This window comes from Carassius gibelio, chromosome A9, assembly GCF_023724105.1.
Source record: "Carassius gibelio isolate Cgi1373 ecotype wild population from Czech Republic chromosome A9, carGib1.2-hapl.c, whole genome shotgun sequence".
Classification (NCBI taxonomy): Eukaryota; Metazoa; Chordata; class Actinopteri; order Cypriniformes; family Cyprinidae; genus Carassius; species Carassius gibelio.
Genome location: NC_068379.1, coordinates 25988713 through 26010898, shown reverse-complemented (window position 1 = coordinate 26010898; position 22186 = coordinate 25988713). Strand labels below are relative to the sequence as shown.

The window sequence follows — 22186 nt, the reverse complement described above, 5'->3', positions numbered from 1 at the left end:
AATCTCGGCAGCTCTGTCTACATCAGAAACACTCACCAGTGGTCAAGTTTCCAACAACTAGTTATCTGTCAGTAAAAGTGAAAGTGCTGTACCACAAAATGATATCTGATGTACAGTTATAAGTGTCAGGAAGTAATATTTACTTGCAGGGACGAGTGAGATCTGGCTGAACAGTTGTCCTCGGCTGCTGGACGCCATACAGGTGAAGTTTACGTAGAAATCTTCCTCCCATACAGCAGACAGAAAGAGTGTTCGCACCACAAGAAAACCATCATTCGTTCTGCTTTCACTTTGAGAGGAAGGGACAAGGGTTACACCTCAACTGAAGGAAAAATATATTACTCACCAACATAACAATAGACGGGAATATTCACCCACAAGACTCTGGGGAAATCCCACAGAGAAACCATAAAGATGTGGTTTCTGCAGTGTTGTGCTAGTTACAGTTACTAGTTACTTAATTCCAAAAGTAACTCAATTACTTTGTTGATTACACCAAAAAGTAATGCATTACTGTTAAAATTAATTTTTTAGTTACTTTTTTAAATAACTTTCTTTAATGTTCCCATTAATGCGCTTTTATGCGTTATGGTCTATGCAAACACAAAGTAAAACGGAAAGTAATTTTTAAACACTATTTTGATTAAGTCATACCAGGAAAAACTGAATATTATATATCACAATGATTTCTGAAATGAATAACAAAACACCTGAATAATATATTCAGAATCCAAAACTTAAGTGGCTTCTGCATCATAAAAGCTGTTGTGTTGAGCCCTTAAAAATGTTCCTTTCACAACTTAAGTATGAAACTATCAACAATCAACATACTTGAATGAACGGAAACACGCCCACAGTGCGTCTTTTTGTTTACAGTGGTTGGCATCCACCAATCCTACAATGCGTTGCTCCAAACAGGTTAGGCTGCACTTCAGTCAAACGGTAACGGACAATGCACCATATGGTAACGGTAACAGAGTTAATTTATTTAAAAAGAAATGCGTTTCAGTATTAGTTACTGTCAAAAGTAACTGCGTTACAGTAACTTGTTACTAATAACCCGTTACTGCCAAACACTGGACTAACTGACTCAAATGATTCGCGAACCCGCTCCGAACTCCCGAACTGATTCAAATGATTCGCGAACCCGCTCCGAACTCCCGAACTGACTCAAATGATTTGCGATCCCGCTCCGAGCTCCCGAACTGACTCAAATGATTCACGCTCCGAACTGCCAAACTGACTCAAATGATTCATGCTCCGAACTCCCAAACTGACCCAATTGATTCGCGAACCCGCTCTGAACTCCCGAACTGACTCAGATGATTCACGATCCTGCTCCGAACTCTCAAACTAACTCAAATGATTCGTGAACCCGCTACGAACTCCCGAACTGACTCAAATGATTCGCGAACCCGCTCCAAACTCCCGAACTGACTCAAATGATTCGTGAAGCCACTTTGAACTCCCAAACTGATTCAAATGATTCACACTCCAAACTCCCAAGCTGACTTAAATGATTTGCAAACCCGCTCCGAACTCCCGAACTGATTCAAATGATTCACACTCCCAACTCCCAAACTGACTAAAAATAATTCACAAACCCTCTCCGAACTCCCAAACTGACTCAAATGCTTTTCCGGGGGGTGCTACTGGGCCCCTTGGGGTACAAGGGCAGTAAATCCTTCATATATGTATTCTCTTAATCATGCACCACAAACTGAGCTGAGTCACATTTATATCAGACAGTTTTCACAGTCCACCCTTTTCTATTTTTACATCATGGCTAGTATATAGTTTTAGACAGGACTTTGTGAGGCTATCTGATGAAACAGAAAAATTAGAAAGAAATGATTTAATAATGAAATGAATAGATTATTTCTTAGATTTTTGAAGTAAACGGCAATAAATATAATGGATTAACCTGCAACAACTTGTCATTATATATTCCCCATGCACTGTAAAGCAGTAATCAAGGACAATTTATACACATTGTGATACTTCACTATTACACAAGGACAAATTCATGCCGTACTAAGAATACTACTATATATATATATAAACTAGCAAAAATCAGTGTAAAAATGTCCTCCTCACCCCTGTATCTTGCTCCTCAGGTGCTGGACATCAGTAATGTGCGTGCTCTTGGTTTTAATGCAGTACAAGATCCACGTAGATAATTCCTGCTACATTCTCAGTTATCCCTCAAGTGTTTGTAACAATAAAGCCCATGGCACCATCTTGTAATGCAAAATAATTAATCTCGTAACTCCGTTTATTTCAGAAGCAAATTGCATATTTGTTACTAAAATATAAAAAAATACTTTCTGGTGTACTGATGTCCCAGATGTTATTAATCCGATCAAAAATGTTTAAGTCTTAAGTAAAAAATAATCCCAAAAGTTAATATGTAGTTTTTCCAAGTCTAAAATAAACACATATGAGCCTACCTGGTAAAATGATGTATTTACCAAGAATCTTCAGAACACAATATTCACCATTTTCATTTGATTGAAGCATAGACTATAAAGTTGATAAAGTAGCATCAAGACAAATAAGATTCAATGAAAATAATTATCATCAAAAATACATTAACCTCATATATTAATCAGTTCAGACAGATGAGTGATGAAATGTCTTTAAAAGTCACACAGTCCCATCCAGTCAACTGTGATACAGATCATGTGATACATATAAGACATGTGATACTGTTTCAGAAAATAATGATTCCCATCATCACATCTAAACTGGTTTCATCTCCCCATCGTGATCTTCTTCTCTCGTGTCTGGAAACAGTTTGCGGTTGATATCCAGCACTGATGTGGTGTAGCGTTTTCTCAGCCAGAGGATCTCTCAGTCCTAAGATCCCAGACCTGGTCAAAGTGAAACAAACAATCCAGATGAAGTTGTTTAATGGACAGAGAGCTCAGCTTAAGTACTGTGTGATTTTAGCAGGGTGAGCAACTATGACCCTTGTAGTACTGTACACTTACCATTCTTCAAGCTGCTTTAAGACCTTTTGAGAAGCTTTTTCTCTGAAGACAATTTACCACATCCTCTTCTTTCACTCCTTTCAAGAGCATCACTTGGTCAAAACCCCTCATTTGGCTGATGAGGTCATCTGTACAAATTAAAATACTGCAATAAAAATTTCATTCTGCAAGTATTAAGGCAAAGGACTTGCTCATGAGACTGCATTAGCATGTGTAGTTCTCAGAGACTCTAGAATTCATCTATTGTTGCAGTAAATGTGTCTTTTTCCTCTAGAATCTTTCTCCAAAGTTCCTGACTTCTCTCACATATGTGTTTTAGTCTGTGCAGTGTAAGGCCTGGTTTCTAGTCACCCATCAATCCAAAATTTAGAACACAACATTTACAAAACAATGAAATTGTAATAGTATATATATATATATATATATATATATATATATATATATATATATATATATATATATATATATATAAAAAAAAAATCAAGGCTGACATGACCAGTCCTGTGAGAGATCATCATAAAGTCCTGGAACACATAACACGGCATTGCTTTAATACACACATACCAGTGGACTTCTGTTGAGAGAGATGAGACAGTCCTGGGGCTTGTACAATATCATACAAGTGTTAAACTGAATTATTAAGACTGTGAAGTGCGACTGTGTTTAGGGTTCATTTTTAAGACTTTGACCCTGTCCAGATACCCACACTTGCGGTCTTGGCCACTTGAGAGTGTGTGTACATGACAGTGTGTGAACGAGACTGTTCCCAGTCTTAATACACACTTGTACAGTATCTGAAATACTGATAATACTAATTAGATATTAAAAATCTCTGTAAACACATAAGTGTATCCCATAAGGCAGTGGTTCCCAATCCTGGTCCTGGAGAAGCGCAATACTGCACATTTGAGATGTCTCCTTATTCAAACACACCTGATTCAACTCATCAGCTCATCCAACGCTAGCTATCTCACGACCAATTCGTACGTATTTTACGAGGTGCCTTATTCGTACAAATTTGTACGACCTCACTCGTACGATTTTATGCGACCCCAGTGGCAGTTAGGTTTAGGGGCGGGGTTAGGTGTAGGTCATTCGTACAAATTCATACGAATTGTGCAAATCGTAAAATACATACGATTTGGCAACAATCATATGAATTTGTACGAGTGTGGTCATACGAATTCGTACGAATAAGCCACCTTGTGAAAAATTTACGAATTGCCGTGAGATTGAGTTGGCTCATTAGTGTAAACTCTAAGTTTGTCAAATAAGAGAGACACCAAAACCGTGCAGTGTTGGGGTTCTCCAGGACCAGGATTGGGATCCAAAGTCATCAGGTCCTGAAAAGTTCGACACACACTTGTGGTCATCATGCTTACTCGAACACTAGGCCAAATACAGGGAAGACGTTAAATAAGTAATCAAGTGGTCAAGTGCAAAGATGGCAAGTGTGGGTATATGGACAGTGCAACAGTTTAAGAAACAACAAATGCTGTACATAGGATAACTGCAGGAATGTTTGATAAAAGGTAAAACTATCACAAACTATTACTGCTGCAAATGTCTGCCTCCGCAGCTTTCTGTCTTCTCCATTTCTGAAGGAATACCTCTCCAGAAACACCACTGGGCTGACTGCTTCCTTTAGTTTACATCTTTTCAGCTAGAAATAAAAATAATAAAAAAAGGGAGAGAAAATAAAATTGAATTATATACAGAATGTTAATAATGATCCGAGAGCAACATATTTAGATATAAACTAATATGAATGAACTGCAAGATGGAAAAATATTTTTTACATTTTTTATTTTTATTTTTTATTTTTGGATTTACATTAAAAGGTATTAAAAGCACGGTACCATATATGATTATTGTAATATCTGTCATATAAAAGCACATAAAAACACTAACATTACAGTGATAAAAACATAGCTGGTTTGATGATTATTGAATTGTTGTATTGACTATTAATATACCATAGTAAAACTACAGTTACTGTGGTAAAAACATGATAAATTTCCCATTTACTATGTTTTAACTTCAAATTTCATTTATTACTATTGTAAGTGTTGTGATTACCATGATTTTACTACAAATACAACTTACTTCATTGAACCTGAAATTAATATAAAATGATGACCGATAGAGTTTAATCACACTAGTGAACAACTGTGTTCATTTATATGTATGTATAACACAATGAAACTCAAAGACAGCCGCGGATGACCGATGTAATACAGCGATTAAACATATGGCGCTAATCTGATTAATAAAGAAGACAGAATACATTTTATAAAAGGCATTAAAAGAGTGTATTTACGTTATGACTACTCACCCAAACTGTGGAACTAATGGCAAGTATCACAATGTGTGCTGAATGAGACTTCTTAAACGTGATTTCATAGAGATAAACATCTCACCTATGACATCTCATGCCCTTGCGTCGAAATACTGATGCCAAATGTTTCTCACTGAAAGCAATGAAGGTCATAGTGTGTCGATATTGCGACGCCGAGAGGCACATTTGGCATCAAAAAAGTGACGCTAGAGGCGCTTGACCATGCTTCGGTTTTTGTGTGACTGAATCATATAATAACTTAATTAATAATATTGATAGTTCATCGTCTAGCTGACTACGTCTTGTATTATTATTATTATTTTTATTTTTTCTAAAATCCTGTCAAATGTGCACAAACTACTAGCTACTACTAAATATTGTAGAAACATAATTTTCTGTAAAGTTGCTTTGTAACGATTTGTTTTCTAAAAAGCACTATACAAATAAACTTGAATTGAATTGAATTGACGCCTTGGGAGTGAGAATGGGTTGATATATATATATATATATATATATATATATATATATATATATAAATAACCCTTGTGGATTGTTCAAATTCACTACCCTTTCGGTATGTTCGGGATGAAAACATCCACTCAATTAAACTGCTGTAAAAATGTATCAGATAATTTTTTTTTTTTTGCATAAATCTGTTAATCAACTTCAGTCCTGATCAAAACTACCAAATGTTTTTTTTTTTTAAATCCAAGATTTTAACTCTTTAATTGCCAAGTTCATAAATGATGTGAGGGAAAAAACACATAAAATGACTTATTTTCAATTTAAAAGTAATTGTGGCTGGATTTTTTTTAAACTTTTTATAACAGTCTTGGGCATGCCAAAGATTAGTAGCAACATTGGCTTTGATGCATTTTCAGTTTTTGTGCAGCATTAGATTTAAATTTGTTCTCCCTAATTTGTTGTTGGTGGCTGTTTTTGCCCCATTGACTTCCATTATATAGACTTTTTTTATTGCAAAGCCATGACACCATATAATCATGCATTCTTGATTGTTTGTGGTTTTCCCTTTTGGGAAGAGGTACATTTTTTTATTTTTACAGTTGATCACTAGGTGGGACCATTAACCCTTTAGATAGGCCTGTGCAAAAAAAGCTTAGTTTCTGGCTTGTATATGGAGTTATATGGAGTATAACAGCAAATTATAGTGTGTATGTATGTGTGTGTGTGTGTGTGTGAGAAAGAGAGAGAGAGAGTGTGTGAGAGAGACTTTTGTGCACTTACCTTGATGTATTTCAGAAAATCACAATGTACACCTCACCTCTCAGAACTACATGGAGTACTATGTATAAATACACAAAAGTGTATTTATGCACCTGCTGCCTTTTAATGGTGGTGAAAGTATTCGGTTGTTAAGTGATGAAGTAAGAAGCGCTGTTTCCGGGTATAGGGCTCAACTCGCTTCACTTGAGAATATGACCTCAGCAGCCGTTTATGAGCACTGTTTATTCATATTTATAATTTAAGTTAAACGCTTTCAAACTTACAATATACACTACAGTTTCCGTGCTCACAGCGTCCCAAACACAAATAATTTTTATATATTTTTTTTATATGTATATTTTCATTGTCCGGCTATCAGGGACTTCGGTATGGAGTTAAAGGTTAATATTATAACTTTTTCGCTAGTATTCTATAACATTGCGAGTTTATATTAGCACCTTTTGTTGTTTTCTCGTGGTAACTGATAGAGCGTTTGGACACAGAAGAACTGCTGTCAGACTTAACAATCGAATAGACTAAACAAAAGCAAAGTACATGGATTTAAACACTTGCAAATTTGTACTACTTTTAACACTTAAAATTACTATTTTCCTGGTACCGTTTTCTAAGGTCTGACCTTTGGATTGAATTATTTTCATTATTATTATTTTCCTGTTTCTGCTGAAAAAAAGGACGAATGAAATGATGTAAATGTAATTGTGTGGGTGTGATGGTATGGGTATCTGAGTGTGGTTTGTGTGTATGGAGAATTGTATGTATTTATTAAAATCTGACACTGCACAAAAAAAAATTATGTATCAAAAATTTGTTTCTAATTACCCAGGACTGCAGTAACCCCCCCCCCCTTACCAGCTTATTTGAAGTTGGTATTGCATTTTGGTTCATAATAAATTATGTTCATAAATTTGATGCAAAGTAGATTTTTTTTTACAGGATTTTAAGGTTTTAAACTGGCTTTACCATCAAGAAAAGACGAGAATTTCACTTTTAGGCCATCTGTACTTTTCACCATCAAAAGGCAGCAGGTGCATAAACACACTTCTTTTTTTATTGTTTACTCCATGTAGTTCTGAGGTGCATATTTGGATTTTTTCAGATACTGTACATCAAGGTAAGTGCACAAAGGTCTCTCTCACACCCTCTCTTTCTCTCTCTCTCTCTATCACACACACACACTATAATTTGCTATTATACTCCATATAACTCCATATACAAGCCAGAACCTAAGCCTTTTTTTGCACAGGCCTATCTAAAGGGTTAATGGTCCCACCTAGTGATCAACTGTAAAAAAGAAAAAAATGTACCTCTTCCCAAAAGGGAAAACCACAAACAATCAAGAATGCATGATTATATGCTATCATGGCTTTGCAATCAAAAAATTTCATTATAATGGAAGTCAATGGGGCAAAAACAACCACCAACAACAAATTAGGGAGAAAAAATTATAATCTAATGCTGCACAAAACCTAACAATGAATCAAAGCCAATCTTGTTACTAATCTTTGACATGCTCAAGAATGTGATAAAAGGTTAAAAAAACAAAAATATCCACTACTTTTTATATTAAAAAGAAGTAATTTTGTGTTTTTTTTCCCCCCAAATCAGTGACATCATTTATGAACTTGGTAATTAAAGAGTTGAAATTTTGGAACTTTTTTAAACATTTGGTAGTTTTGATCAGGACTGAGGTTGATACATAGATTTATGCAAAGAAAATTGAAAAAAATAAATAGTTTAAGTTTCATTTAGTGGATGTTTTCATCCACGAACATACTGAAAGGGTAGTGAATTTGCCCACAGTGTACCGATGAATTTTTGAAAAATTTCCCAAAATATGGGTCAAAATAGATTTGTCACCAAAATCATTCCATTAGCTCAAACACAGAGAAAGTTGTGGCCAAAATAAGACTCCCCTAGTGGTCGAAAACGTCCACAACAGCGCATAAGGATTCAATTGTGCACAATGCAATATTCAATTGAAACAATACCACAATGCAAAATAAAAGCTATAAAAATAAGTAAACAATAATTATAAGAATAATACATAAGTGATTTAAAATGATTAAATATGAATTTTCATTTTGAGTTAACTTAAAGAGGTCATATAATGCGATTTCAACTTCAATCCTTTCTCTATGCAGTGTAACAAGCTCTTGGTGAATGAAGAAGATGTGTAAAGTTGCAAAGACTGAAGTCTCAAATCCAAAGAGATATTCTTTATCAGAGTCAAGACTCTGCCACGCCCCCCTAAAACACCTCATTTAAACACGCCCCCACATCTCTACATCACTGTGTGGGAAGTTTTGTGCAAAGTCGACCAAAAGTTCAGGTAAAGAAAGGCGGAGTGGTTTCAGTAACACAGTGTTGAAGCAGTCATTTCAGGGAGATGCTGTGTGTATCTAGGAGAAAACAGAAGCACTTTATTTAGCCTTCTGAAAGTAGATGCATTTAGGAATCTTTAAGATTACTTTACAACAGAACAGCAACGCATTTTATGGACGACCGTTTCATGAACCTAGGAGAGGAGGTTATTCTGATTTTACTAGGACAATCTGCACTTCTGAATCAGCTACTGTAAGTATGTTTTGTTATTAGTTTAAGTATTTGCTATTGTCTGTTCAAATCCGGAGTTTTGCTTGTGTGTGTGTTTGTGTGTGTGAGAGAGAGATCGAGAGACGGTCACACAGTGGAGTCATCTGTATTAACCGTCCATGGCTTGTGTTCTGCAAACACATACGAGTTTCATCACTGAGTCTGTCACGAGACTCTGTTCCTCTTTCAGCTTGAAATGAGGGTTAAACTAAGGACATTATAAACTATCTTTACATTTGTTTTGAAAGATGAAGCTGGCGATTATGGAAAGGGGCGTTAAATTTCAGCAGAGTGCTTGCAGTGTTCAGCCAATCACAGTGCACTAGGTCAGCTGACCAATCAGAGCAGACTGTGCTTGTCAGAAGGAGGGGCTTTGCAGAAAACAAGGCGGGGCATAGAGGACCAACAATAATGTACAGTATTTGAAAAATAATGTGTTTTTTGAACATTAAAGCATGTCAACATATTCTGTTACACCAAATAATGATCTTTAAAAAAAAGCATCATATGACCCCTTTAAAACTAAAGCATGGTCATCCAGGTCAATCCAAAGCTTTTCTAAAAGCATCTCTTCAGAGCACAGTGGATAAAAGAAGTGAAACTGAGATAAAGACATACCGTTGTTTACAGCTGCAGACGGGCAAACAGCCCTGTAAGCCAGAACCAGATCGATTCTGAAGAGAAACACCACGGCACACAGAAATATGAGCAGAGCCACCAGACCAAGAGCGATCCAGTAATAACGCTCAATCTGACTCGCTGGAGAAACAACAAGACATAGAAAGCAGATTAGACAAGAGCAGACATAAACAATAATATACAAGAGTAAAAGATCAACTACAGCCCACCTGGAATAAGAAAGACTTTTCCAGAATCTGAACCTGCCGGGTGTTGAACAAAACAGGTGAAATTAGTGTATAAATATTCTTCTGTGACTTCTGTGATGTATAAAAAGGACAGTATGTACATCTGATCGCCGTCTTTCACGCTGATAAAACAAGACATGCAGAAGCAAAGTGGTTAGTTACATTATTTATAAATCACTCTCTCTTTATATATTAAATATTCATGCATAAAGAGCAAACGTTTATGTATTCTTACATGCTTGAGGTGAAGTTCAGATCAACAGATTCAAGAGACTCTTTGTCATTACGCCAGAAAATATCAGTTTCTCCATTATCGTTCTCCCCAATCAGAGCTTTGCACTTAAGTGTGTAATTTTCACCTGTGATGACATGAATGTTTTTTAACTTTTCAAACACATACTGCGCATGCTCGCGTACATTAGGCTCAATTAGAATTTAAATTCCAGTTAATTTCTTGAACTTTAAAAAGGAAAGGGTAAAGGATGTGACGTGTGACCATATATGGTGTCCCATACACAGAAATGTAGCATTGCATCACTTGCTCATGCTCTGGAGTGAATGGGTGCCATCAGAATCAGAGTCCAAACATCTGATAAAAACATTACAATAATTCACAAGTAATCCACACCTTAATTGGCCCTCAAGATCAAGTCGCCTCTGATATTGACTTTGAAATTGAGGAGAAGGATGTGTATCAGATATTCAGCCGACAAAATGTAAGGAAAGCGAGTGGCCCTGATGGGATTTCACCTGCCACCCTGAAGTACTGTGCTAGTCAGCTAGCCCCAGTTTTTACGGACATTTTTAATCAATCAATTGTTTTATGCAGTGTTCCGAGTTGTTTTAAGTCATCAACCATTATTCCAGTACCAAAGAAAAACAAAGCTGTGGACCTAAACGACTACAGACCGGTGGCCCTTACATCAGTGGTCATGAAATGTTTGGAGCGGTTGGTTTTGTCACATCTTAAACCTATTACAGCTCCATATCTTGATCAATTACAGTTTGCTTACAGGGCAAACCGCTCGGTAGATGATGCGGTCAATTTAGGACTGCATTATGCTCTGGACCATCTTGACTCTCCTGGCTCCTATGTAAGGATGTTGTTCATAGATTTCAGTGCAGCCTTTAACACCATTCTACCAGAGCGACTGTGGGAGAAGCTGTCACTGATGGGAGTGGGACCCTCTATCTGCCGCTGGATTATGGATTTTCTTAGTGACAGACAACAGTATGTGCGGCTTGGCGAGCACATGTCTGATCCTCAGACTACTAACATTGGAGCACCTCAAGGGTGCGTGCTGTCACCATTTCTCTACTCACTGTATACCAATGATTGCACTTCCAATAATGGTTCCATCAAGCTGATTAAATTTGCAGACGATACTACATTAGTTGGTCTTATTAAGGGAAACGACGAGTCTGCTTACAGGCAGGAAGTGTCTAAATTGGTTGCGTGGTGTGATGAGAACAACTTTGAGCTTAATCAGCAAAAGACTGTGGAAATGGTGATAGATTTTCGTAGAACACCCGCCTCCCTTTCTCCTCTAACTATCAAGAGCTCCGTTGTGAAGAGGGTGGAGTCAATTAAATTTTTAGGAACGGTTATCACAAATGACTTGAAATGGGAGGAAAATAGTTCCTCCATTCTTAAGAGAGCTCATAGTGGAATGTTTTTTTTGAGACAGCTAAATAAATTAAACGTTTCTAGCTCTGTTCGGTCTAAATTTTATAGAGCCACTGTGGAAAGCCTTCTTTCAGCATCCATTACTGTTTGGTTTGCATCCGCATCAGCCCAGGCGAAGGCCAGACTACAGCGTATTGTGCGCATAGCAGAGAGGCTGACTGGACAAAGGCAGCTGTCTCTTAAAGACCTTTATGAGGCCAGAGTCAGGAAGAGGGCGGCTAAAATTGCTGCTGATCAGTCCCATCCAGCAAGTGACATTTTTAGGTTGCTTCCTTCAGGAAGAAGGTACAGAGCAGTGAGGACAAGGACCTCACGCCATCTTAATAGTTTTTTTCCAAGAGCCATTTCCCTTATGAATAGCTGATCTTGCACTATTTTTGGACTATTTTATTATTTGATGGATTGTTTTAGGCATGCTTTTGCAGCTATACGCATATATGTTTGTGTGTTACTGATGGCCATATCAAATTCCTGTGTATCTGCTGATGCATTTGGCGAATAAAGTGCTTCTTATCTTATCTTATCTTAATGCTGGAGTGGTGTGGATTATTGTGATGTTTTTATCAGATGTTTAGACTCTCATTCTGACAGCACCCATTCACTCCAGTGGTGAGCAAGTGATGGAATGTTTCATTTCTGCAAACCTGATGAAGAAACAAACTCATCTACATCTTAGATGGCCTGAGGATAAGTAAACTGTTAGCAAATTGTCATTTTGGGTGAACGCATAAGAACTAACACCAATGCACATACACAGAAGCAGAAGAGCTTGGGTGACAGAAGTTAAAATATCACCCTCATCATCACTCACCAAGTGTTACTTTCAGTGTTTCATCTTTTGGGTAGATGATTTTAGGCTCTGTCACCACTGTAAACGAAACACATTTATGACAATAACAATCAAACCACAGACAAACTCTCAAGCTGAACATTTTCGCTTTAGCTCTTTACTGCCATCTATTGGTCTAATGTCGATATTAACAAAGCATTAATCTTTTAAAACCATGTCTTTATTGCAAAATTAATCAGAATTGCAAAATGCAATATTTATTTAATGTTTAGTGCTAATACTGTCTGTATTTCATTAGATGCTTTCCTCAATCGAATCCAAGCAGTGTTATTTTACTATAACTGAGATACTTATTATTTATTCTATTTTCTGTTTTCATTCGAAGTACAGTTAAAGTTTTAATAATATTGTGATGTGGTTTTTTCATTTGCATCAGTTTTTCATGTCTGTAGGCTCAAAGTGTTCATTTTTATTCCCGCTTTAAATATTTTAGAACATCAAGTTAAACTAAATGAAAATAAAAGCTACTATCTAAAATTAAATAAGTTTTGGAACAAAGCCACTGGGGTCCTTTCAGATTTTGAATAGTCACTAACCATAATCTGTAGATGGGCTGTAGAGTTCTGTAGTCTGGGCAGCAGTGTAATTTTTCCCTCCAAAAGTAAAGTTCACAAAGCACGTATACAGTCCAACCATGTCTTTAGATCTGTTTATCGGGAGAACCTTACTGTTTTTCACATTGAGTGGGTGGCAGTTCTAAAGAGAGAGAAAAACAAACCTTTTAGCAGACAAAATAATGCCAGTGTACACATCCAAACATGCACAGATTTAGGTGTGACTGTGTTTAAATATGATACTAAATGCTTTAAGCTATAATTTGCATGGATTTAAGGAACTCATACACCCATAATGTTTGACATATTGCTGACTTCAGCAATGTTTTGCTGTTTTCAAGAACGAAAACTTGTCTGGTGCTTGCCTTTTTTTTATGAAAGTATGTTAATCACATGAGAAGCAATAAAGGAATAGTTCACCCAAAAATGAAAAGTTGCACATGAAAATTATCTTGCATGGCCTGAGGATGAGTAAACTTAACAGCAATTCTTCATTTTTGGACAAATTACTGCTTTAAAGTCAATTGAACTGCATGCTTTGTCAGCATCTTTGTTGTTTGGTTCATTTCTGTTTACGTTCATGTCTTACGTTTCTCCAGGTCACTTGAGCTTGAGGCTCTATCTCAAAGATGTGAGGTAGGAAACAAGTCAGTTCCTCTGTGCTTGTTACATTGTCCTTTCTATTTAAATGGGGGCATGTTTTATTCTCAACGGAGATATCAAATGCTTTTTCCCACTTTTCATTTCCATCTCTGTCATAAAGAACAACATTTGGGATGAAAAATTACGGGCAAAGAAGAAATATTGAACACAAAACATATAATGCAAAGGTGGTTTTCGGAAACATTTAGCTTGAAACCTTTATGTATAATGCATTTAAAGGTATTCAAGTTGTATATATTTTCATAAATAAAAATAAGTAACGATGAAATAGATTGGAGGAGATCTTGTTACAATCGGTTCATTGTTGCATTTTAATGCATAACACTTTCTCGAAGTGTAACGATGAATAGATAAGTATAATACAACTAAATGAGAAACTCTGAGAATTGCATCAGTACCTGCTGAGACAAGAGTAGAGTCCGCTGTGGGAGAGTTCAGCAGGTAGAAACCAGAGCTCGTTGACATTAATGTGTATTCCCTTGATATTATCCAGACTCTGATTGGAAACAAGGCTCCAGCTCACACTCACATTCTGTATTTTACTGTCTATGATGTTGCACTCAATCCTAAATGCAAGACCAGCACTGATGGTATGTGAGCTCCGATTTATGATGTGCATCTGACACTCTTGAAGAGAAAAAAAAAAGTAACATTTTTATTAGTATGGGACTAATGACCTGATTAAAGACCACAACTTTAATTTTGGTAAACTGGGGTAAGAGCAACTGTACCTAATAATGCATTCAACAACATTTAAGCAGCAAGTTCTAAACTGAATAGGCCACAGTACTCTTGATTTCAGACAGCTATTATTTTATTAAATCCGTTTGATACGGAAAAGGCACACAGCTTATTAAAACGCCTTTTTAAATAATAGTAAAAATTGACTCGGGTCAAGGAAACCAAACGGAAATATTTTTTTCTTCTACAAATATGATTGGTGTAGAAAGCACATTTGCAATGTTACAAATGTAAAATAGAGGTAATGTAAAAAAATAAAAAATAAGTTTGGATACATTACTATTTGATATTTTTGCAAGAAGCCACTTATGGTCATCAAGACTGCATTTATTTGATCAAAATTTGAATATACTTTTCGAAATATATGTTATGCCATACTGATTTATTATCAATGTTGGAAACCTGCACTCTAAATACTTCAGCTTCTGAAATCGCTTTGAAAGAAGAAGTAAAAAAATACATCCCCTGATCTTATTTCTAAAACACGTAAGCATTTTTTATTCTGCAGCGGTGGTTTGGAAAAGTTCTGTAACCGCGTCTGAGGACACACTTTTTAGGTCAGTATGTGAACAGTCACGTTAACCTTTCAGGCAGGTAACGTCTCGGTTACGTACGTAACCCTCGTTCTCTGATGGAGGGAACAGAGACGTTTTGTCGAACGGCATATGGGGTTCACTTGGGAGGCCAATCATCTCTGAGTTTAAGAGAAAATGGCAATGAAAATTGGCTAGTGGATTTAACATACCTGAGCCACTCCCCGTGCCAACGGGTATAAATAGAGTGACAGGTGCATCCACTCATTAGGTTTTACGCTGAGGAGCCGAGAACGTGTCCTGGCAACAGCGACCGGTTCAACGTTGTGGCATGGAGACATAACATCTCCGCTCCCTACATCAGGGAACGAGGGTTACGTACATAACCGAGATGTTCCCTATCTGTCTGTCACTACGAGTTATGTCGAACGACATATGGGGTCCTATGGAAAACGCCACAACCTGAACACTGTCACAATCCCGTGGCGCTACAATTGTCGGCAAGACGTGGCTTGCCACAAAAGCTATGCTTAAGGTCGTAACCTTCCCAAAGCCCCAGCTCAAATTCACTGACCTTGGTACCGAATGGGCCAGAGGGTAAGTACATTGCTGCTGTAGAAGGCCACACTGCTGTTCCGCCCACATAAAGTGCATGGAAGGGATTTCAACCTTCAGAGACAGATTGCTTCAAATCTTCCCTATTTGTTCTTTCAGCTTGGCAAGACAATGGGGAAGCGAGCCTTAGGAAAAGGTCGCCACGGGGACCACATCCTACCCGTATGGAGGTGACATGTGGAGATACCAATATGGACTGACCCAGGGGGCAGTACTTCATATGGAATGGGTCTCTGAGGCAGGTCCTACCTTAGAGTAGGGATGGAACGGCTGCCAGAAGAGACTGACAGAGCGGGTCTACAAAGGGAAGATACGGGTTTGCCAAGAGGGAAACCTTACCATGGAAAAATACACATATGGGATTACCCGTAGGGAATCAAGCCATATGAACACCAAGCCCAGTAAAGGGGCTGACTGCAACTCCGGGCGTGCTAACACCAGTACTGGGCCTGGCAACAGACTGTTCCGCCAAGTCTGACTGCCGAGGGTGCTGTAGGTTGCTCAACCAGGGTATGCCAACCCGGGGAACTCTACTGGGAGAAGAAAGGTGCTCACATCCCTGTGTTAGGGGGAATGGCACAGCAAGTGTGACACCCAGCCAGCCCTTCCTGCCAATTACCTGTTACCCAACACACGGGAAGAAACTGGCTCTACACAGAGGTTGTAAAACCTTGCAAAGATGTTGGGTGTCGCCCAGCCCGCAGCTCGACAGATGTCTGCCAGAGAGGCGCCGTGCGCCAGCGCATAGGAGGAGGCCACACTCCGAGTGGAGTGGGCCCTCACCCCAACCTCTGCTTGGAGACAGCCTTGCCCTTCTGCTGACCTCCAAAGCAAACCAGGAGCTGCTCAGAGCTTCTGAAGCTCTGGGTGCAGTCCACGTAAATGCGAAGCGCTCTTACGGGACACAGCAACGGCAAGGCTGGATCTGCCTCTCAGGACAACGTGAGAGTAGGCTGGCCCGAACACAAGGCACTCTTCACTTACCGAAAATGCTTGTAGGTCCCCGATCCTTTTGATGGAAGTGAGCGCGACCAGGAGCGCTGTCTTGAGAGACAGGAACTTAAACTCGACTGAATCGACTGAATCCAGCGGCTCAAAGGAAGCCCTCTGAAGTCCCGCCAGGAAAATAAAGAGGTCCCAGGAGGGAATCAGGGGTGTCCTAGGAGGATGTAACCTTTCCGGCACCCCTCAGGAACCTAATGATCAGGTCATGCCTCCCCAGGGACCGGCCGTCCACTGCATCGTGATGGGCTGCAATGGCAGCCACATACACTTTCAGGGTGGAGGGTAACAGCCCACGCTCCAGCCTTTCTTGCAGGAAAGAAAGCAGGACTCTGACCGGACATCTCCGGGGGTCGCGATGTCCACTCTGGTGGTCCAGTAGTGCTGTTTCTGGTTCAGCCTGGTCTGTATGAGAGACATTGACAAAGTGCACTTTCTCGATGCTCCCATCTCCCAGGCTGTCCTGTGTGGTGACACTGTCTGTGGCTGTGCCCAGCAGTTACTGACAGAACAACAGGAGACTGAGGCCATACAGCACATCTCGCCACGACGTGATCCTCCGGTTGCTCCGTAGCGGGCAGTGCCTCAGCCCAAGGGACTGCGTCGTGACTTCCGTCACCCGGAAGGGTGCAGCTCCTGCATCAACCTCGGGTTGGTTCTACCCTCGTGCATTTGTTAAAGCCTTGGCTTGCTGAGTTTGCAGGATAGCACATGGCATGTAAAGCAGAGGAAGCTTGGCCCGCAGCACTGTAAGCCTTGGTAGCGAGAGCGGCCGACAGCTTCCAGGCCTTGGGTGAGAGGCGCGGACTATTCCTCCCAGTGGTGGCGTTTTGTGGACACAAGTGTACTGCAATTGCACTCTCCTGCTGGGGAATGTTGACGCACCCCTAGCTGCCCCGCCATCGAGGGTAGTAAGGAACGAAATGAGCTGCTTCCGGCCATAAAAAGGGGCCATCCACGACAACATCACTTTCCCATGCACATCCGGGAAGAAAGGAACCAGAGTAAAAAGCGGTTGTAAGCCGCGCTCTACACCGAGAACTAATTGAACAGCCATGAGCACTCAGGGCTGGGCAGTGCATTCACCTCCATCCTGATGCTCACAGTTGCCCGGGCAAGCAAGGCTGTCAACTCTGGGTCCAATTTGGTTGCTGCAATCGACATCTGATCCCCGGCGGCAAACTGAATGACCCGTTGGGACTGCCATAAGACAGGCCAACAAAATCACCCAGCAGCCACACAGGACAAACACTGTGGAAGGGGTAAGAGGTCCGTGGGGCGTGGCCCAGCAGAAAAGGTCTCACTGTCACCTTCAAATCTCCCAGAGCACTAGCCGGCGGTCCTCTGCTCGTGGCAGAGAAACCGGAACGGGTAGTGACATAGGGGTCTGCTCCCTTCCCTTTAAGAAAGGAGAGACGCAATCATATCGTTTGTAATGGTCACACACGCAGTGCATGCATCAACCACCCACGAACGTGCCTTCAGCGTGCTGAATGCCCAAACACGGAAGACAACCCTCGTGGCCGTTGTCAGAGAACAGGAAATTCTGGATGCGGACGAAACGGCATCTTTAAAAAGTCACCTTTATTCATTCTTTCCCATTGTTTGAATCCTCAGCGACTAAAATAAACACTAGATGAATTCAAGACGATGGAAAAACCCAGGGGCAGGTCTACATGGTGGCTAGGGGGGGCACCGCCCCTCCCTGAAATTCGATTGGCCACCCCAGGTGCCCCCCCTATAAGATGTCTTGTGATTGGTTCATTTTATGTCCAATCATTTTATAGACTCTACTGAAGTTCGCGTTTCAAAGAAGTGCAGCGTCGCCAGAAACAACGCTCGTGTTTTATACCGTGTTTTATATATCATTATACCGACTCAGACTTTTGAGTCGCGTTCAGCAAAATGAATTTATCTTTTTTCGAGTCCTTACGTTCATTTTAGCAAAAAGTAATTAAAATGTTACATGTTACTTCCCCAACAAAATCAGTATGACATAAATTACATAAATTAATAGCAAATAACATTTTGGATCCTAAACAGTTCTATAGTCTAATCTGAGGGGTGAACTCAAAAGACATAAATCATACAACAAGGTATTTTTTTCAAGATTAGAATCCACTGTAAAAAAAAAAAAAAGTGATGTCGCCATCATAGAGACGACTCGTTCTTCCCTAGCCACATTAAAGATTTGTATCATTCAAGAACGACACATCACGAAACACCAAACAAAGAGCTGGTAGGTAACCTTTATGTATGGTTTAATATGTTTGTATGGTTTTCTCAGATCAATGTTTTTACCCCGTCAGGCTCTGCTCGTGTTGGTCTTGGATGATTTGAATCGAATGTTCAGTCAACGTTTATTAAAACACAACAAAAGTAAAATACGCTGGGCGCTATCAAACAATAAACAGTCATGGTGATTTGCATATTTTGTATCAGTTTATTTTGTGACAGTGACCACATAGCAAGATTGCACCAAATGACAATATGCACAGAATGTTCCATAATAATAATTGTCTGGTGACACGTTACTTGTTAATGCACGAGAGTAAGTCAGTCAGTTAAATTGTCAGGCCTAACTTAGTCATTTACACATGACATGGATGCATTCTGTGCATTTCATTCACAAGAGATTGAGAATAATAGACACACATAAGTGTTTCTTTTGAAGGCAGGGAAGAGAGCAGTGCCAAATCATGAAAAAAAGATAAAGGGAGTTTCTTTCAAATATATATTTTTTTTTATTAATTTATTTTCAAATTTAACTTAATGGATATACACAGGGATGACAAAAAACTAAATTAATCAAAATTGTGCTTTATTACTGCATTTGTTTACAAGTAACTTTTTCAAGTTTAAAAAATAATAAAAAGCAATAGGATTTACGTTATATACTGTAGAATTTAGCTTTTCTTTTTTGGTCACTGGCGGCCACCCCATTTGGAGGCAGTGCCCCAGCATGGTCCCCCCACTGAAAATGGTCTAGACACACCCCCGGACAAACCCAACCAGAGACGTGAAGATGAACTCTCACCTGCAATCCAAAGAGCTGATAGTACAATCCATTGGAAATAAAACGAGCTCATCTTGGGTTTTCTTGACAGCAGGTCTGGCAGGTTTAAGACACGTTCCTGTGAAACGACATTAAAAACCTTACTCCTGTTTTCATTATGAGCTAAAGAGAGCAACAAACACAAACGCACCCACAGACTGGGGCCCTGTAAAGGGGGGGGGGGGGTAAAAGATGACGATTCTCGGGGCCCATGACTAAGAGGGGGCCCAGAGAAGCCCCCAATAAAATTGTGGTGCTAAAAAAAAATATTTGATAGTAAAAATTATTAACTTTAATTATTCTATTTGCTGTTTCTTGGTGTCAAAAAATGTATTTGTTTAGGAAACACAAACGTCCGTGGGCCCCTCTCCCCTCTCTCGATTATCATAAAATGGTTCAGTCCGCCCAAATTGTATCCAGTAACCAAGGCAACACAAACAGCTTGACTTCACTTATAGCGCTGGCAGTTCCATTTCATAGGTCACTTCGATGCTGCAGTGACGTCACCGGCTATGGGAACACCCCTCGGTGTGACGAATGTCTGAAGCCCTATACCATCCCACCAATCCTATTGGTCAAATAGCGCTTGGCACCGCCCTACGCTTGCGTACGGATCGTATACCTGGGTGCCGCGCGCTATTTCGCTCAGATTTCATTCCTTCAGGGAAGCAAATCATCTGTGCCCTATGGAAACCATCTCGCGTTCTCAACGTTTTTTTCTTCGAGCAGTGTGTAACTCCTCTTCGCGGACGTGATGAGTCAACTGTATAATGGGTTTATATGAGGAGGCACTCATGAGAGGTTCGTTAGCAGCCTCTCTACATGTTCTCTCTGTGATAGCCTACGGCTACAGTAAAAAAAGAAAAAAAAAAGTGAGATTCCGCGCTCTGGAGTGTATTTCTATAAGTCGCCTCGCATCTAACCCCCACCGTTTCGCTTCTGCGGTCGCTGAGGCCCCGCACGAGGTGTTGGATATGTGCGGCTTGACTATGAATACAGTGATGCACTGGAGTTTTTCCACTTGCTCGCTTTCCCCCACTCGACCATGTTAATCAGCAGATTTGCTTTTTCAAACTATGTTTGTCCAACCGCGGCTTCTAACTCAGAGTAGGCTCCGGCCGGCACATGCGGTTCTCTCCCTCCGAGCGGACAGGAGAAACGTGCCTCCCCTTCCTCAGTGAGCTATTTAACATGGTTACCCGCGTGGTGGATAAACTATCAGCTATCATTTGAGCGCCCCCTCAGACACACTGTACAATCCAGCCTTCAGAGTTTGAGGGATGGCACAAGAGGCTGGCAAGGAAGGCCAGTATATAACGGCTCACACAGCTGCCGCATTTTTGCTAGCGGCGTGGCCCGATGTTTATCTTGTTTGATTAAATCCTGCCGTGGACACGCTTCAGGATTATACACAACAAAACGCAGCGACTTTGACGCATGCGCTTCCCTTCCTGTTCGCCAGGGACTGTGCCCTCCACTAGAGAGTGCTGTTGGACTGCTAATGCACATCCAACCCTCTCACTGCAGTCCCCATGCTCTAACATTGACTGCCTTGCAGCATCATTGGATCGAGCTATCACTTGAGCGCCCCCTCAGACACTCTGCACAATCCAGCCCTCAGAGTTGAGGGACGGCACAAGAGGCTGACTAAGACAGCCTGTTATGACGGCTCACACAGCTGCTTTTATCACACTAGAGGCGTGGCCCGATATTCATTTTGTTGGATCTAATTCTGCCGCGGATACGCTTCAGGATTAGACACAACGAAACGTAGTGACTTTTACACATGCGCTTTCCTTGCTTACGGACGGTGTGAACTTTCCGTGCTCGGATGTTAATGCATGTGGGAATGCTGCAGGCGGAGGCTTGGAAACCACTACGTTCTATGGGCCGCAAGGTAGTGTTTGCCCGGCATTTTCACTATGGGTGTTACGCACAATTCATCACGGATACACCATTCAGTTGACGGTGAGTTTGTGCCTCAGACTTTTAGGTCTAATGGCAGCGACATCCCCTGTAATTCGTCTGGGCTTACTTCATATGCACCCTTTCAGTGGTGGACGACAAGCCGGAACATTTCACCCCGTTGTCTTCTGCATCGGATGATTTTGGTGACACGGAGGTGTGTTATGTCAATAAGACAATGGATGTCAACCGAATTCCTTCTAGCTGGAGTTCGGCTGGGGATTTGTGCTTCCCGAGAGACTGTCACGACGGATGCGTTGGGGAGCCGTTTGTCAAGGGCGCTCAGCTCTCGGAGTATGGACAGCGACACAACGCAGTTGGCATATAAACAGGATGGAATTACTGGCGGCTTTTCTAGCTCTCCAGTATTTCTCGAATCTGCTGATCGGCCGTCATGTACTAGTCAGATCAGACAACATAGCGGTTGTGTCGTATCTGTATTATCAAGGAGGATTACGCTCTCTTCCCTTGTGCAGGCTGGCGAGAA

The 22186-nt window shown here is 40.3% G+C and overlaps 1 protein-coding gene across 11 annotated transcripts in view; it reads right to left on the bottom strand.

Annotated features, from left to right (window-relative positions):
* LOC128020260 (interleukin-1 receptor-like 2) overlaps positions 1–22186 on the bottom strand; it is a 60942-nt gene that overhangs the window by 34379 nt on the left and 4377 nt on the right. Inside the window, exons 2-9 of one of the 11 annotated variants that reach the window (XM_052607057.1) lie at positions 19717–19813; positions 14187–14415; positions 13715–13877; positions 13108–13267; positions 12533–12589; positions 10270–10393; positions 10017–10156; positions 9787–9927 (exon numbers count right to left, since the gene is read on the bottom strand). The exons of 1 other annotated variant lie outside the window; for it this stretch is intronic. In XM_052607057.1, the coding sequence (XP_052463017.1) occupies positions 9787–9927; positions 10017–10156; positions 10270–10393; positions 12533–12589; positions 13108–13267; positions 13715–13877; positions 14187–14415; positions 19717–19768 (1066 nt within the window). In that variant the 5' untranslated portion in view covers positions 19769–19813. Of the gene's footprint in view, positions 1–9786; positions 9928–10016; positions 10157–10269; positions 10394–12532; positions 12590–13107; positions 13268–13714; positions 13878–14186; positions 14416–19716; positions 19877–22186 lie in introns of those variants that run through there. 9 more of the 11 variants (XM_052607060.1, XM_052607061.1, XM_052607059.1 and 6 more) reach the window with 9 other exon arrangements.